At 43.4% G+C, this 19420-nt stretch overlaps 1 protein-coding gene across 7 annotated transcripts in view; it reads right to left on the bottom strand.

Annotated features, from left to right (window-relative positions):
• Positions 1–19109, bottom strand: part of TRAPPC9 (trafficking protein particle complex subunit 9) — a 579153-nt gene extending 560044 nt beyond the window's left edge. The window contains exons 1-2 of one of the 7 annotated variants that reach the window (XM_084848692.1): positions 18730–19109; positions 16715–17314 (exon numbers count right to left, since the gene is read on the bottom strand). In XM_084848692.1, coding sequence (XP_084704818.1) covers positions 16715–17298 — 584 coding nt within the window. In that variant the 5' untranslated portion in view covers positions 17299–17314; positions 18730–19109. The other 6 variants (XM_084848698.1, XM_084848699.1, XM_084848693.1 and 3 more) reach the window with 6 other exon arrangements.
• Between the last annotated feature and the right edge of the window lie 311 nt (positions 19110–19420).

Below are 19420 nucleotides of genomic sequence, written 5' to 3'. Positions count from 1 at the left end.
CTGATATCTTCACTTTCTGTCTATCCCATTCTTTTTTTGATGCCACTAATTGCCTGATGTCACAGTGGGGCTTGTCAAACAGAGATGTTATCCTATGCAACTGAGTGCTTATGAGAATTCAGGGAAACCTTAAAATAGAGGTTCCAAAATCAATGAACATCTTATATTAAATTAAAACCACACATCTATTACCTGTTGAGGGCCAATAAACAGACTCAATCCAGATAAGATGGAGATACTTGCTCTGAGTGGTTCATCTGTCCAGTTCAGTCACATTCAACTCTGTTCTGACAGAGGCGGATGACCCTTGCGGCCTACAGCATAATTATTTTATACAGTGCCAAAACTTAAATTTGTCATTTGGAGTATTAAAAGGTTATAAGCTAAATGAAGCAAAGGAAGAATTTTAATACATGAATTTAGTACAACACCTTAACGGGACATAGAGTATTTAAAACAGCAAGATATTTGGGAATCATGCTCTCTCCTGATTTGAAGGTATTGATCGCTATCAACAAGGAAATTTTAATTTTTAAAAAACTGAATATCTTGAAGAATAGGTTGATCTTACATTTTCATGTTTTGGTTAATTAGTTCTCACTAAAATAATAATCCTGCTTAAAGCTTTGTTTTTGTTACTAATCTTGGGAGACCAAGGTTGCTGAGTGCATGTACTGGAGGCTGGGCCCGAAGGAGAGTCTGGGGATTCTGCTCATGTACCGTCCATCCCACTACACGACTGACTCTCTGGCCGAGGTGCTTGAGGTGGTCTCTGATGTGCGCATGCAGTCCCCTAACTTATTGCTGCTGGGGGACTTCAATGTACCTTCAGAGGCCATCCTCACAGGGGCACCTCAGGACTTCATGGAGACCATGGCTTCCTGGGAGCTGTACCCTATTCCAAATGGGCCTACCCATGTAGCCGGTCATGCACTAGACCTTGTATTTGTTTCTGGAGAAGCAGGGAGTGACCTGTAAGTCGGGGGTATATCCACCACCCCCTTGTCATGGTCAGATCACTATCGGGTGATGTTGGACTTCTCGGCTCCACAACCCCTCCGCAGGGGTGGAGGACCCATTAAAATGGTCTGCCCCAGGCGTCTTATGGATCCAAATGGATTCCTGACCGTGCTTGGGGATTCTCTAGAGCTCGCTGGTGGGTGGGTGGAATGCCACAATCACTGGGGCATTAGATCGGGTGGCTCCGAGATGCCCTCTTCCCCTGAACAGGATTCGAACTGCAGCATGGTTTAATCCACGGTTACGAGCCCTAAAACAGGAGGTGAGACAACTAGAGTGCCGGTGGCGGAAGTCTCGCTCCAAAGACGATCAGACACGGGCTAGAGCTGTATCTTCAGCCTATCACGTGGCAATGAAGGCAGCAAAAAGAATACTATGTTGCCTCTATCGCGTCCGCAGAGTGCTGTCCCAGGAGGGTGTTCCAAGTGGTCTGGAGCCTGGTCGGTCCAGTTGCTCTGGAACCACTGGAGCATTCTAAGGCCTCCTGTGAGGCCTTGGCAAGGCACTTTACAGATAAAATTGATCGGATCAGGAGGGTTATTCCATGCGCCGTGGATACAGTTAGCGAGCAAGAGGAGGCCTGTGGGAGACCAGTTTTGTGGGATTGGTTCCAGCTTCTTCCTTCTGATAAGGTGGACAAGGTGCTTTCATCTGTAAGGCCATCCACCTGCTTACTTTATCCTTGCCCATCTTGGCTCATTATGAGCTGCAGAGAGAGACTGGGTGAGGGGATCAGGGTGGTAGTGAATCCCTCCCTTGAGGAGAGAGTGATGCCATCAGCCCTTAAGGAGGCAGTGATAAGACCACTCTTAAAGAAGCCCTCCTTGGATCCCCAAGTTTTGAACAACTTTCACCCAGTCTCGAATCTGCTATTTTGGGGCAAGATCATTGAGCGGGTGGTGGCGATGCAGTTGAAGGCACACTTGGAAGAAGCCAATTATCTAGATCCATTTTGTTTCGGCTTCAGGCCTGGGCATGGGACAGAAACGGCCTTGGTCGTTTTGGTGGATGATATGAGGAGGGCTCTGGATAGGGGTTAATGCTCGTTCCTTGTTCTCCTTGACCTCTCAGCAGCTTTTGATACCGTTGACCACGGCACCCTCCTGGACCGCCTGGAAGGGTTGGGCACTGGAGACACCATATTACAGTGGTTCCGGTCCTTCCTCTCCGGCAGGTACCATACGGTAGGAGGAGGTTTCGGGCCCGTGGCCGCTCATGTGTGAGCACAGGGTTCCATCCTCTCCCCGATGCTATTTAACATCTATGTGAAGCCGCTGGGGGCTATCATCAGGAGGTTTGGGATGCGGTGTCATCAATACACGGATGACACGCAGCTCTACCTCTCGTTCAAATCTTCACCAGGGTTGGCCATGGAATCCCTGTCTAAATGTCTGGAGATGGTGAGTGGCTGGATGGGGAGGAATAAGCTGAAGCTGAACCCTAACAAGACCGAGGTACTTTTGGTGGGAGACAAGAGGAGGTTGGGGGATGTTGACCTGGTGTTGAATGGGGTACAGCTACCCTTGAAAGACCAGGTCTGCAGCCTGGGGGTCATTTTAGATTCCCAGCTATCCATGGAGGCTCAGGTGTCAGCCGTGAGCCGGACAGTGTTGTACCAACTCCATCTGATACAGCGGCTGCGCCCCTACCTTCCTGACCATCTGCTCCCATCAGTAGTACATGCCCTGGTCTCCTCTCGTCTAGACTACTGTAATGCACTCTACGTGGGGTTACCCTTGAAGACTGTTTGGAAGCTGCAGCTGGTGCAGAACGTGCCGGCTCGCCTGATTAAAGGCAGCCACCGGCATGATCACATCACTTTGGTGCTGAAGAAGTTGCAATGGTTACCAGTTGTTTTCCGGGCCAAATTCAAGGTGTTGGTTTTGACCTTTAAAACCCTATGCGGTTCCGGCCATGCCTATCTCAAGGAGTGCCTCCAGCAACACCAGATGGGCCGTTTAACAAGATCAGCCTCAGATGGCCTTCTCTCTGTCCCATCAGCCAGGACAGATAGGCTAATGAGGACAAGGGAGAGGGCCTTCTCTGTGGTGGCCCCCATTCTGTGGAACTCCCTCCCTAGGGAACTCCCCCATGCCCCCTCTTTAATGAGCTTCCGCCACGCACTGGCGGAAGCTCATTAAATTATGATAAATTAAATTAAAATTTAATTTAAATTAAATTAAAATTATTTAATTTAATTTAATTAATAAATTAAATTTATTCAGGCAGGCATTTGTGGTGGGTTAGGGTATTTCTAAATAATGTTTTAATGTATAATTTTACTGTTTTAAATTGTACCATTGTACATTGCCCAGAGAGGCTGCGTGACCGGCTAGATGGGCGATTAATACATTTAATTAATAAATAAATAATCTTTCCTATTTGCCTTTCTTCATTAAAAAAAGAAGTGGCAATCTGTATACTAATCCTTATGGTCTTGGAGGTGGGGGGATCACCAATTATGGATGAAATATTGCCAAAAATACAAGGAGGGTGTATAAAAATATCTAATTTCATGCAATAGTATAATACAGTACAGTTTGTTGCACTTATATAGCTTGTGTATACACAGAGCAGAATAAAATACAGTCCTACCTGGAACAAGAATAATCTGAACTATTGTATTTTCTCTGCATAGTGCCAAGACATATAACAAAGATTATTAAAAATGGCTTCGTTTCATATGCTATGTTATTAATTTAGAATAAATACAAAGCTAAAATCAGTTCAATCTCCTACGGATTAAAAAATAGGACAATTATCTTGAGAACAGAATATATTATATTTTTATCCCACCTTTCCTCCAAGGAGTTCAAGGTGGTGTACGTAGTTCTTCCCCTCCACTATTTTACCCTCATGACAACCCTGAGAAGCAAAGTGGGCTGATAGTGATACCCACTGAGCTCAGTGGCTGAGTGGACATTTAACTCGCATCTCCACAATTCTAATCGGACATTCTAACCACTACACCACACTGTGTGAATGGTTCACACACCTCACATGCTTTAGAGAGATAATGGAAATTTCCAAATATACATTGAATTATACTAAATATCAGAAAGCAATAATCCCTTATTTCAATATTTCAAGTTAGATAACTGCAGTTTGAAAACTTTATAAGAAACCTTAATGCGAGATTAGAATTTGAAAATGCAATACTTTCAGACTTTAAGAAAGTACTGCTAGCTAGATTATATTCAATCTGGTAGTTATGTGCTGATGAGCAGCTTATTCTAAATAAAAAGGAGTAGTTCGTAAAAGTTAGTCACTAACTAAATAGATATACATATCAGGAATGCCTCTGAAAACAGATTAATATCTCTTGATAACTCAGATATTAGCCATACCTATGCCCTTCTGAAGCCTAATTCCACACACATTTTGAAACAAGGTCAATGACATGAAGTTTCCTCAAACACCCTATTTGCCTCTCTATAATACTTAGAAATCAAGGCACAGAGAATGGTAATAAAACAATTCAAAGATTTCCTTCAAAACTATAGTCTAGTTTTGTCCACACAGAAGTAGTTCCCCTAGAATTAAAGCACAAATCTTAATACAACATTTTATACTATTTTAAAGATTATTTCACAAGACCTGTACTGCAGTATTACATTTGAAAAGATACAGGTTCATATTTTAAACCAAACCATTTGCAAAAACAGAATCAGCAACTTAAGTATTAGCTAAGATGTGTACATGATGAGATACCAAAGAGAAATAATGCAGAAATTAGGTTTGTAAGTGTTCCAGTGCATTAGATAGTGTTATTAAAGCATTAGAAAAGATTATTGCTGGATGTTGCTGCCTGTATCTCAGTAACCATATTTTCACATTCAGTATTTAATGAAGTGAAATACAGTTAATGCCCCCTAAAGTATTTTTCAATGGCCATATATGAAATAAAAAAGGAAAATACTCACTAACATCCAATAATATAAAAGTAAAAATTTTACTAGTCTTATCTATGTACTTTTTTTAAAAGAGGGTCTTCTTTGTAGTGACTTCAGTTCTTGCCCTATACCAGCTTTCAGTAGAAGGTGAAAGACTTTCCTTTTTTTTAAAGAAAGGCATTTCCTCTATAATTAATGTACTGCAAATATTTTATATGATTGATTGTAATTCTAGCTTTAGGGGTGGATATGTGTTATTTTGCAGGTTTTATACTCTGAGTGTTGAGAGCCACCTTAGTTCTCCAAAGCAAAATAAAATATAATATTAAATAAATCATTTTAGTAAAGGGGTGGGCAACTGGAGGTCTGGGGCTCATATTCAGCTTCCAAAGGCTTACCACCAGGAGCTATGCTGAGAACCAGATCACACCCACCACCCATGAACTCTATTATGCACCTCAGCCATTTTCTCATGAATTGAGACATTGGCAAAGGGTTCTTTAGGAGGCAAATTACATGTCACAGACTAACATATGTAACGTTGCCCCAATACCATTTTTAAAAGGGCAAGAAACCTTCAAAGGCGAGAGGTTACATTAAAGTAAAGTAGCACATCTGCTTAACTCTCTCCCTGACCATTTCTCTGCTCAAAATGATGACTCCCACACAATGCTACCACCCCTCAGTGGAATTCCACATGCAGGTTTACAAGGATAATGTCAGGAGAGCCCTTGCTGCCTTCTGAAATCCTCAAATAGCCAGAATCAACACACAGACAATAGGGCTCTTTTCCAAGGCTTTACTTCCATTCAACCTAATGACACTTACAGATGCTAATTGCAGGAGCCTAATGAGGGAAACTTAAGAGAGCTGCCTACTTGGGGTTTCTAGCCTTAGTGAATCAGCTGATCTCTGTTTGAAAGTAAAGGCGGGAAGCCTCTGAACTTAAGGGCTAGGAGGTGAAAGTCCACCCCTTTCCCGTGGGGAATCGGGGCGCAGATGTTGACGTCACGCCAAGCAGGCTGAGCGCCTCCTCTCAGTGCCCTTCATCTCCCGCTTGTCCCTACGCCAACGCCTAGCTTCCTGAAACTCCAGTTGTCCCTCCCCCAGCCTGCCAGGGTCGCTACTACTCACAGGAATGTGATCAGGGAGGGGCTCTCCCTCCGGTGGCACCTCTGAACAGCACGCAGGTTCCTCTCCGACGATTTCTATCTTTTCCTCAGAATCAGCACCGCTTTGGGGCTCTATGGACTCCGATCCAACCCTGACAGATAAACACATACCTGGAAGCCTACAGGGGCTGGGGGAAAGCTGAGAAATTCAGTGCAAAAGTGAACAGGGAAAAGGCTGACCATCGCCTGTTGCCACCTTTCCACTAAACACCCCCTACTGAAGCTAGTTTGCTCCTTACAAAACAGCATTAGGGTAGTGTTACATTAATTAGTATCTGGTGTGTAGTTACGGCTGACCTACCCCTTCCCCAGCGTGAGGTGCAACTGTCCCTCTCCAGCCCTTACACGCTTCAACTGTACTCCCATGTTTGTTTGTGATGGGACACAAGCAAATGGGAGTGAGATCCATAGTGGTAACTCCAGCAGAGCACCTGCTGCTTTTCACACTAAGAAAAGGCCCTCCACCTGGGTCTTTGTTGACATGGTGTAAGTCAGTGGGCAGAGCCAATATTGCTGGTCCTTCAGCAACTGCTCAATTTAAAATATGCCCCCTGTTATTGCCAATCAGGAACTTAGGGTCATCAGGGTTGGGCAACCCTAAACTTGCTATTGCTCATGTCTACACAGGAATGACCAAAGATAGTTATAAAAGTGCTTTTGGTGACCTCCATCCAGCTGTAGGTGAAAGTTTGTATATCTCCTAAATTGCAAGCAATTTAGGGGCATAGAATCCAGAATGTGCCAGGGGTATAAAATCAACAATGTATAACTCATGCAAGGAAACTATACTTTGAGTATGAAGCTTCTCATTTGGAGGTATGCAGACCACATCATTTTGTACTATTTTTCCTGGTTACCCAAGGATGTTGAACAACCGAATCTCAAGAAGAAATTCAACAAAATGTCTGAATTGGAAAACTGATACATACCCATTACCCATATCCTGCATTTCAATATTATATATTTTATTTATTATTAATACTTACATACAGCCTAATAGAATAAAATCCCTACGCTTCACATGGTGCATAGTTAACGTGTACAATTTGCTACCACAAGATCTAGAGATGAACACCAACTTGGACAGCTTTAACAGGTGATTAGGCAAATTCATGTAGGAAAAGGTTATTAATGACTACTAGTCATGTTGGCTATATATTACTTTGCCTCTGAATACCAGTTGATGGGGAACACGAACGGGAGGTGTACCTTTGCATTCATGTCATGTTTGTGGGTTTCCCATAGGCACCTGGCTGGCTACTCTGGGAACAGAATGCCGGAATGGATGGACCTTAGACCTGAACCAGCACTTCTCTTCTTATGTTCTTAGTTGAAAGTATATCAGGTATCAGGGCTGGAGAAAACCTCTCTACCTGAGCCCTTGGAGACTGACTGCCAGTCAGAGTAGACAGTTTTTGGCTAGATGGTCCAATTGTTTCAGTCAATAAAATAAGACTTTGTATGGTCTCTCAACATTATCTCTTCTACCTCTTTTCTTTCTCCTCTCATTCCTCCTTCTCTTAAACAGTAAACAAGAAAAGAAAGTAGCAGAGGTGCACTAATACAACACACTTTAGATCAGGCCACAAATGAACTGTGAGCACCGTCCCATACGTTGGAGCATTTAAACTTAACAACCCAGAAGATCCCTTTAATTATTATTAGTCTAATAATCCATATTTAATTTTAATGTTGAAACAAAGAAAGTGTGCATTGTTCGGTGAGCAAAGCGGTGTGCTCACAAAAGACTGAACTCCTTGACTAAAAAAGGTAAAGGTGTCCCCAACCAGTCGTGTCCGACTCTAGGGTGCGGTGCTCATCCCCGTTTCTAAGCCGAAGAGCCAGCGCTGTCCGAAGACGCTTCCGTGGTCATGTGGCCGGCATGACTGAACACCGAGGTGCACGGAACGCTGTTACCTTTCCCGCCGAAGCGGTACCTATTTATCTACTTGCAATTTCTTGCTTTCGAACTGCTAGGTTGGCAGGAGTCAAGAACTCCTTGACTACTGCCACACAAATGTTATCTTGCCTAACTATATTACTCCCTCAGATCAGTTATGTTATGGACCAGTGCAGGTATATTATTGCATTAAGAGAGCAGGAATGTGGTGAGATCACACATTCATTTTACTCTGCCCAACCTGCTCTCCTATAAATGTGGCCCATATTGGGGTCTTTGAACCCTAGTTTCATCTAGGATTCTGAAAAGGACTTAAAGGGCACCTGTAGGTTAATTTTAAACATGATCAACAATGGTCAGATGCAACAATCATCTGAGGTCAAAGGGATTGAGGGAATTAGAGCAAGAGAGTCGAAGTTGTATGCAATGCACATTCCAATCCCTTAGATTAAGGGTGGGCTCCAAGGATCAGGGAGCTGAATTCCCCCCACCCCACCCACCTTGCTAGGGGCTGCTCACTTGTCGCTGAAATTGCTGATGCAGGGGCAAAAAAGCAGCAATTTTGCTGGAAAATATGTTTAGAAACAAAATTGCACTCATGGCAATCTTCCGGGAGTGTGATTCTGCTTCCATACAAAGCCCATGCTCCCTACACATTTTGCTTTAAAGCAAAATTACTGTTTTCTGGTGACAAATTTAGCAGTGGACAGTCAATGGGGGCCATACAAAGGGACTGGGGGCCATACAAAGGGACTGGGGGCCATACAAAGGGACTGGGGGCCATACAAAGGGACTGGGGCCCCCACATGTGGCCCGTGTGTTACCCACCCTTGCTTTAAACTAGAGTAGCATTTTATCTGTATCGGGTTTTCCTCATGTTTTGAAGCCCACTATCTCATAAGTGGCATGAGCAGGAGCCACATTAGAGCTAACTTAAAAAAAGAAAAACAACAAGAACAATCTTCTGGCATCTTAAATAACAAATTTATTATGGCATAAGCTTTCATGGACTACAACTGACTTTAGACATATGCATTAAAAATGTTATACAAATATGCAAGCAGGGGCGGGGGGAACTGAATGAATCTACTACAGAAGCAGTTCATATTTTCCACTTTAGTAATACTTGTATCAGTTTACCACTGACATTTTTTGAAGGCAAACAAGCATGACTTTCACAGTTTTACACATGGTGCATCAAAGCAGCGTCCACACTGCTTCAACAATTACACTGCTGGCAAGACACAGTCTTAAAGTAGTCCCTCTTCTCCCAATCCAAGGTCTAACGTCCCCACAACTTATAAACCCAAACTACATCTGTGAAGGGCTTTCCTAAAGAGTATCCACTTCTGCCATCAAATTTGTACATGCAAGAAATGCTAGCATATTCCACATGAAAGGGTTCAAAGGGTTCGGAGGAAGGCAACGAAGATGACCAGGGGACTGGAAACAAAGCCCTATAAGGGGACTGAAAGAACTGGGCATGTTTAGCCTTGAGAAGAGAAGACTGAGGGGAGATATCACATAGAATCATAGGGTTGGAAGGGGCCTACAAGACCATCGAGTCCAACTCCCTGCTCAGTGCAGGAAGCCTGATTCCCAAGCAGTCTCCCATCCAAGTACTAACCAGAGCTGACCCTGCTTAGCTTATTACATTCAAGATGAGGCTGGACAGCCATCTGTCAGGAGTGCTTTGACTTGGATTTCTATGAAAATAAAAGCATGTTTCTATGAAAATAAAAGCATTTCCCAGAATGTGAGCCAATTACCAAAAACTGTTAAAGAACAAAAGTTCAGGATTTAAGAAATATGCTCACCTAGCCAGTGGCAATCATAGGTCTAATTCTGACAACTAGTAGGAAAAGCTTCTGGTGTACTTCGCCACAGGAGTAATGAGGCTTTAAGAAAACTGCTGTCAGCATAGAAAGGCAGAGAATGGCCCCACACATGTGCCAGGATGCTGTATCACCTTCATATTTGGAAGGAAGGGCCTGTCGCATACCGCCCACCACTTTTCTGAAGTAAAATCTCCTTCTCATTAGTGAGCACAAGAGATACGTTTAGTTTGACTCAAAAGCTAGAAGCTAAAATGCTAATCATTGGCTAACAGAAACAATTATTAGCTCAAAACCCTGCCAAAATTGGTGGACCCTTGCAGAAGCATCCATCCTTGCCAACCTGCCTTGTGCAAGTAAAGTGACTTAAAAGACTGTGTTATGTAGAGAAACAATTAAATAATCTAAAGATGATTCAGTGGAGTTTGTTTCAGTGCCATAAATGTATCTGGGTCAGAAAAAACTGGAGGACATCCAAAATAACCCAATGGAATGAAGAGACAAAGTCTCAAGATGTTGAAAAAAATATATAAAGTTTCATTCCTTGAAGTAGCCCAATGTGTTTCAGCCCTGTTATCATATATATATGGGCCTTCTTCCATGGTCAATATTTCTAAAAAAAAAAATGCCTGCAGACATCTCTGAAAAGATATGTCTCCAAGATGGCATAATTCATCCTGAGACTTCGCCTTTTCAGTCCACTGGGCCATAAATGTATTTGCCAATCAAAAAAGGAAGAAAATAGAAAAGCTGTTTGAAAGAAGCCTGACTTTCACTCATATATTCACAAGGCTCCATTACTTTTTCATCTCTTATTTTTACTCTTTTTTCTTTTGTGCCATCTCTATTAGATTGTAAACCTGAGGGCAGGGACGATCTTGTTTGTTCTTGGTTTTATGTAAAATCTGGGTGTCTTCTTTGGCTGAAGAATGAGGCAAAAAAAATATTTAAATACATAGTAAAAATCCAATAGCACAGTAGCTTGTAGAAACCATGAGCTGCTATGAACACCTTTGTCCAAAGACAGACCTCATTTGAACAGAAGGAGAAAGAAGCCCTATGTATTCTAGGCTGCAGATAAGAAGATGCTGCCTACAGCTACTAAGAGGAAGCAAGCAATAACAGAGGTGGATAAACTGGTTGTGGATTCAAAAGGTTGAGAAAGGATGTCCTGCTATTGGATGTAGAAAGCCAGGCACATAAGGGGCAAGAACATTTGTTCAAGGCAGAACTCAGAAACAGAAGCAGAACTACAACCAAACAGGGAATTTCCAACAATAAACTGGATAGGATCATTTAGAGCAGGTGTGAGCAAAATGCGGCTCATGGGGTGCATGCAGGCCCCCTAGCCTTTTTTTTTGCAGACCACCACCACTAAATCTGCCTCCAAAATTCGGGGGAGATGGGGGGAGTTGGCCCCTGGATTAAATGTGAAAACCACATTTTGATCATGGTTATTAGTTCTGTTTTCAAGGAAACAATGGTTGGCACAAAGCTTAGTTTGTCCAGTTCAGATGCAAAGGCAAATCATGGCTTGTCACAGAAGAAGTCAATCAAGTGTGAAAGTATGAGGGAGAATTCAAGTCCAAAGCTCATGCTCGTTATGCCAAACCATGGATTTGGCATTACATCTCAATCCACTGTGACAATGCGTTGTCTAACCTGCAATAAATGTTAGAAAAATGGTGTCTGTTGTTCCTCCATGTTCATTTCCAAACTGCCATCCCCACACACAGGTTAAAATTCACCTCATTTCTCCTACTATACTCTTAGGGATCATTTACTATGATCAGAGTCTAAAACAATGATTCATTTATTCCAAAACTGAAAGACGATTTCACCACAAAAAAGTCACAAGGAATTATCATCTCTTCAAGGTTTCACAAGCAAAACAAAATCATGCAAAATGAATTGGTGAAGATGTTCATGTTACAGGAAATATTTCCACTAAATTCAAGTTAAGATGACATGCTTACCTACAATTACTGTTAGTTGTAACATCATTCAGGCTTTTGAAAACCAGCAACAAAATTTATATTAAGTTCCATGGTTGACACATCATCTTCAATTTTGAAACAGAACAGGCAAGAGCTTAAAACACCCATACAGTTTTAAACCAGGGGAAAAAAACCCAGCTGCTGCTGAAGGAAAAGTTTTACTACTACTCCTTACTCCCTCCCCACTGCTCAACAAGGCAAATAAGAAATAAAAACAACACTGTCCAAGGGATTTGCCAAATGCCTAAAGAAGTTAATCTACAGTAGGAGTCCAGGCAGCAACAGTCAATTGCTGTGTTAAATAAAAATAAAGAAAAGCAACAACATATTATGCAATGGAGGCAAAGTAAGAAGGCAGCACACAAAAACTAGCTACTTTTTAAAATGCAACGTGATCAGAAGCCTACCTTTTGAGACCCAAAAACACACTCACAGGGCAGTACGAGAGAAAAAAAAGAAACAAGAAAGGAAGGAACAAAACAAAAATTAGAAACACAAGAATTGAAAAAATTAGACAGCCACATACACACAGAAGTACTGAAGTTAGGCATGTTGTTTATTCTGTAAAAGATGTTAATAAATCACACCATGAGCATTACAAATTTGAAGAGGGAAGTAACTGTTAATTAATTGGTCTTCATCAACATGTCAACAGTAGAAAGCAATATGAGATGCTTTAACAGTCCAGTAACAAAAGATGCACACACATTATTGCACTTGGATCAGTTTACCATTTCACTAAAACACTAAAAGTAATTTCTTTAACTTTTAAAAGAAGTATGAAAAGTGGGGAAGTTCTTTAAAAAATTTAATCCCAATTAGAACAGTTGAAATTATTAAGGATGGAACAGCCAGAGACTGAAACTTGATGACTAATTATGCAAGTAACAATTCAACAGTGTCACACTGGCACCAAGCTTCTGTTAAATTTTATCCTATGGAGTTAAGTGTTCCTGGCTTTTTCTGCCTAAGAAGCCACATATCAACAACCCCAAACCTGCCTGTAATCCCTTCAACTTTTTAAAGATTTGTCAGAACATACCTTCTAGATAAGATCAATTATCTTGGTCTTCTTTTTAGAGGAGCACAAGACACACAACTTTCTTAGACCCCACCCTATCAATGATTTCCAAAAGCATAGAAAGTATTTGGTCCATTATGGACCAAACAGATCGTCCCTGCCCTCAGGTTTACAATCTAATAGAGATGGCACAAAAGAAAAAAGGGTAAAAAGTAAACTAGGTTAGAAGCATCCTATTGTAAATCAAGATGATTTAGCTGTAGATGAAGATCCATTATACACACTTACATGGTACCAAGTCTTCCCAATCAGCCCAACACAAGACTAATTTCCAATATCAATAAAATACAGATGTTGCCATCTCAGTAGAATACTGATGTTGGATCATTACTTCAGCACCATGGACAGTGGGTGGGGTCTGAGTTGCTTAGGCTCCTGCATGTGGTTTGCACTAGCTCGGTGAAATTTATACATTTTTCTTTAAACACACACGTCATATCAAAAACTGCCTTTGAAACTCCCCTGAGTTTCAAAAGCAGTTCATTTTGTAGAATAAAAGACTGCTACTGGGAAGAGGGAGTCTAAAGCCGCATTGGGCTCACAGAACTAATGATTATTTGGATCCTGGGCATTAATTTCTCTAACATCCAAAAACAGGAATGGTAGGTTTGGGATGGAGGAAAAAAAGGAGCCTTAAGCTGGAAGCTCTTGACCAACCACACACGCACTTCAACAAATAATACTGCTTGTATATTTTGGTCCAGCCTCCCTTGCTGTTTTTGATCACTAATCACAGATAGGCAAGAGATAGAACACTAACTGAAAAAAGTAACAGTACAAAATGTGGTGGTTACTGTAAATAATATCTGTATAGATATTTAATTATCCAGAATCTATCAGGTAGTTCCCCATTAGTAGGAAATGTTCTTGGCTCAAAAGAACTGGTTAAATGTGGGTGGTTGTTGAACTGTGGGTTGTCTGTTGAAGTCTGGGTTAGTGTGTTGTCTGAACCTAGGACATTTTACACAGGGTGGCTTGTTGACCATACAGTGTGGCTTGTTAACCACCCTGAACAACCCAACAGCAAACCATGGGTTCTCAAGGTGGCTTGTTTGAGAAAAATAAGCCACACTGCATGGTTAACAAGCCACCCTGCATAAAATTTCCTGGGTTCAGACAACATGCTAAACATGTTGAACATATATGTTCAACAAACATCTCACAGTCCACAGTCCACTGAGTGTGGATTAGCATGTTGTGTGAATCCAGCCAATAAGTCTGAGGCTACACTCTGAAGTAAAGAAAACATAGTGTTGCCCATGGCTGTAACTACCCCGTTTTTATCTTTGCATTTTATTGAATTTTCTGTCACACTACTCACAGCTCCAGCTTAATGACTATCTTCACCAACATTTCAAAAGTATTAGTTCCACTACTCTCCAAAAGAAAAGCAAGCACTGTCGCTTTTGAATATAATATCAAAGGCTGCCTGCCCTGCAGTTGTGCCAGCACTGCTAAGAGCCAGGCCACATAATGTAACCATGTAACAAACGGTATAATCCACGGCCAATACAGACAATATCACATCTGCTGAGCAGAATTCAAGCACATCTATCTGCAGAATAAAATGTATGCTCATGAGTAACATAATACTCACCCATGTCACATTGCAATTTCTGTAGACCAGCTGCTCACTGGTATACATACAATTTTCGATAACATCTAATGTCAATCTAATAAAGCGCACTTCTTAAATAATGTACAGAAAGCACCCGGAGTCACCTAGTTGCTGTTATCTACAAATAAGTTACTAACATCTATGGGTTGGATCTAATGTTGCACAAGCAGATCTCAGTGGCACGTGGGGACTGGAGGGGCAAGGGGAAATCCATTCAGCTAGCAGATGACCAGCACTGGATCCAACGTGTGTATGACAGCCACAAATACAAATAGCATGGAATACGTCATCCACTTTTTTCTGAAACCAGTTGCACAACCGCTGCAAACAAACCACTTCAGAAAAGAAGAAAGATTAGTTCTCACCTTCATCAGAGTCCCAAAAGCAGAGTAAGATTTATTTTTTATTTGCCAGCCATTGTATGGTTTGGGGGGGGGGGGGTTCCCTGAATATATGACAGAAAGATATTTTCTCCAATATTATTACTACTATCCCAGTAAGAAAAAAAAAGAATTCACTTCTTGTCTAGGTCAACTAGGACTACAAATCAATTCCTCCTGTGTGCTTTTATCAATTATTTTATCAATTTCTGCAACAAGCAATACCTTAATCAGCCACTACAAGATCACAGAAGATTTATATACAATAGCTTTGAAATGTTGAACTGAAACACAGCAACCTCTAAAAGGGGCATGGTTTTGTGTGCAAGGAACAACTGTATGAGTGCAGCCATAACCACTTACCAGTTTGCCTATGGAAAGCAGAGTGGATAAAAATCTATTATTTTTAAAGGTAACTTGTAAATAATAAGTTTCTCATAGTCTGTGAGTTTATAAGTTAAAGTTATAGTATATAACTTTAAGTAGTTATAGTATAAGTTTCTAGTCTGTGTCCAGGCACAATTCAAAGTGCTGGCTATGACCCATAAAGCCCTATAAGGTTCCGGTCCAGGTTATCTGAAAGACCGTATCCTCCCTTATGAACTTGCCTGTGTCCTGAGATCCTCTGGGGAGGCCCTTCTCTCAGTCCCACCACTGTTACAGGCACATTTGGTGGGAACCCGGGAGAGGGCCTTCTCAGTGGCTGCCCCACGACTGTGGAACGCCCTTCCCAGGGAGGCTAGGATGGTTCCCTCCTTGATGTGTTTCCGGAGGCAGGCTAAAACATTCTTATTCCAGCAGGCCTTTGGGACATAGTTGGAACCTGGGGGTAAGCTGCTAAAATGCTGCTTTAAAATGCTGTTTAATGTTTTTAATATAGTTTTAATTGTACTGCTGTTCAATTATATGTAAACTTTTGTATATTTTCATATGTTTTAATTGTATATGTTTTAACATTTGTAAGCTGCCTTGTGTCCCGGTACTGGGGAAAAGGTGGGGTATAAATATAAATATAATAATAATAATAGAGTTAACAGAAGATTTTCTATGTTAATGAAGAACCAATCTGATAATTCTTCTAATATGAATATTTATATTCGACTCAATGCACAGATTTTGGATTTGCACCGTCGTTCAAAACAGAAAATACCTGTTTTGAGTTGCCGATTTAAATTGCCTTGAATCACTCCACCCTGATGTCAAGTAAGAATCATAGGCAAGCAAGGAGGGACGCATTCGTAAATTGAAAGAGTTGTTGTTTCAGACTGTTAATGTACCACGAATGACTAGTACTTGTAAGAGTGAGCAGGTGGGCTAATAAAAACAATATGTAGATAAGAGCAGTCTTGCTGAAGGATCAACGTATCTTCCAAAAAGGCAAGTCCTGCCTCAGTAACCTTTTAGAGTTCTGTAAGAGTGTCAATCAACAAGCAAATGAATAGGAGAGATCCTGTAGACATTATATACTTCAGCTTTCAAAAAGTTTTGATGAAGTCCAACAACCAAAGGCTCCTGAGCAAACTTAGCAGTTATGGGATAGGAGGAAGTTGCCACCAGTCTTTTGGGATTCCCCCCCTTCCCAGTCAGCCTCACACATCACAGCCCACCCCATTCACCCAGGTCCCCCTGACCCAACTCCTGGGGAGCCTTTTCAGGGGGCTGGGAGAGATAGCGAGTACAAGCAGAGTAGGGAAGTCAGCTTCTGCCAGCCCCATTGCACATCTTCAGCTATAGCACTGCACAATTAGATCAAGTTGGCCAGGCAGGAGGTATAAATTCTAGAAGCTCTGTAGTACATGAGTAAATGAAGCTACTTACCTACTGTCGGTATCCAAGCCTACAAAATCCTTCTTTTCAAAAGGAACACACAGAAGTGGGATCTTATCTCCAGATTTATCTGTGGCTCTGTCAAGACGTTTGGATTCCAATACAATAAAGAGAGATTCAATGAAGTCCTCTATTCTTTTCTCCACATTTTCACATTCATCATAATTAGGATAAAATGCCACATCTGTTCGAGGTTGCTCTGCAATTTCTCCTTGAAGCCCAAAAACAAACAGCCGGGAATCATAAAGAGTTGAACCATATATTTCCTTCTGAAGGTGGAATTTTTCAAAGGTTTGAGGCCAGTCCTTTCCAGAGGAACAGTCTGTGATGGTTATGAGCCCCACAACTTTGCGGTGTGTCTGAAAATCCCCCCATTCATTGTTCTCTGGTGGGTAATGATGCCTGTAGCGGATATAAAGTACACGCTGAGAATCACGGACATTGATCTGACTCACTGTTGAGATCCGCTTGTAGATCTTGAAAAAGCTTTCTTCAGGAACAATCCCAACTGGCTGTACCACAACCAGCAGAGTTTGATGGTCCTCCGCACATTGCATGTAATCAGGGACACTCATTTTGCATCATGTGTTGCTAATAAAAACAAACAAAAGAATTATTCCTACATTGCTATGACAGCGTATATCATTTTTAAACTGATACTTCATTTGGAGCTGTTACTCCATAGATAGTGTGGGGAAAGGCAAAATCTAGGCTGAGAACCAATACACACACCTCGTGGATCATCTACGGGGGTAGCCCTTGGATATTTTGTATGATCTGCCACTTTTCCCCATTTTGTGCCTTACAATTTAGTTGCCCAAGCCCAAAGATATTAAGATAACAATACATGTTGAATACAGTTAACACAATTATTTACTTTGCTTTATTTTGAAGGCAAAAGAACATGCAGAAACATTTCAGAGATAACATGTACCTAATATATTGCAACTTATCTTCAGATTTATCCCAACTGTCAGTAGTTTCTGAATAAAAAGCATTTCTTCTGAAGTGTTTGGGGGGGGGGGTGCATGGAGCAACTTTCATACATCACACACTTGGTCAGGGGATCTAGTCCTTCCAAGACAAATAATGCCCATGTTAAGCTAATGCTGATCCCAGCCCACACACCTGATGAACTAGGGGTAAAGGCAACATTGGCATATTGTGTCTTGTTTTCTTCTTTTTGAAGGAACTTCTTCCCATTTAGCACTAAACCGGGAATCTGCAGGCTGAGAAACCCATGCCTCTCAGAATGCACCAACAGACAAAAGAAAGCTGCAGACCTGGATTTAGCTAGAGACATGGGACCAGGCTGAACGATCGCTCAAGGTAGTTCAACGGCTGACAGACCCCACCGCCTCAAAACCTCAGAGCAGGATGATAAATGGAACTAGGCGCCTCGCAAAAAGGTGAAGTAACGATGAGGGCGCCTCTGAGCATGTGCAGTATGCACTCCCCCCCCCACCACGGAGTACACCGGGGGCGGGGGGGGAGGAAGACAACGAGCCTGATCGTGGCGCGCAAGCGGGAGCTTCGGGCGTGTCACCCGGGGCCAGAAAAACGGCTCCGGCTGAAACCCGGAGCTCCTGCTACGCTCCGCGCCCCCACTTCTGGGTCCCTAGCAGGGCCATCCTACGCACGTCCGCTCAGAAGCACGCCTTATCTCATGCGGTGGCTCTGACTCCCCGGTCAGTACGTGTAGGACGGTGAGACGAGTAACCACGACGCGCGCACAGCCGCTTTGTACGTGGGGCGGAAAACAGGCGGCGCCTGCAGGCGAGGGGGCGCCAAACCCCAGGCGGGCACGAATTCAGACTTCGCTCATCGTCCCCATCGTCGTTATCATGCTGCACTGAGGCGCCTCTAACAGCGAGGGGGGGGAGGGGGGAGGGGGGAGGGGCGCCTCCTTCCCCCGCCTGAGGCAAGCAGTTCTGAGGCGGCAGCCGCGCCCCTCCCCTCCCCTCCCCTCCCCTCCCGCGCCCGCCGGGTCAGGGGCTCTGGCTCACCACACAGCCGGTGCGACGCAACAGCTCCGCCTCCTCCCGCGGCCTCTTCCTCCCGGCGCCGCCACCTGACAGAGGAGCGGAACTGACGGCGGCCGCTGGGCGGCCCCTTCGCGCCGCGAGCTCGGAGCGGACTACGCATGCGCCGGGCGCTCTTCAGAGTGGCCGGCTCCCGCGCCGGGCCGCTTCCCGCCCCTCGCGGTCACGTGCCGGAGGGGACGGTGGCCGGCGGGCCTCAACCCTAACGGCCGTCGTAGTCGCGCGGCTGCGCCGACCCGTTAACTTCAGCTTGTAGCAAGTGGATGTAACGCCCACATGTACGCCTGAAAGAACGCCGCGCTGACACGACAGGGATTGATTCCTTTTCGCCACGGAAGCACCTAACGATTTCCGAAGAAGGGAAGAGCCCTGAGACGCGTGAGTGAATCATATTCAGCGGTCGCTTATTTTTTTTACTGTCCACGGCCGCCACCGTATTTCACCGGAGCGCCTTGTGGGACATGTAGTCTTTCCTCTGAGGCGCTCAGGGCACGTTCTAGTCAAGCCGGGCGACGGGAAGGAGGAGACGGCGGAGGCGAGGGCGCGCCCGCAGTGCGCTGTGGGAAAGGGAGTTCCTCCTGCCCGGGCGCGCCGGCGCCGGCGGCGAGGCGGAAACTACAAATCCCGCGAGGCCCGGCGGGGCGGCCCGGCGCGC

Source organism: Heloderma suspectum, chromosome 4, assembly GCF_057233095.1.
Source record: "Heloderma suspectum isolate Gila_16-S chromosome 4, 16-S_ref, whole genome shotgun sequence".
NCBI classification, from domain to species: domain Eukaryota; kingdom Metazoa; phylum Chordata; class Lepidosauria; order Squamata; family Helodermatidae; genus Heloderma; species Heloderma suspectum.
The sequence above is the reverse complement of the archived record's forward strand: the minus strand, read 5'-3'. Positions and strand labels throughout refer to the sequence as shown.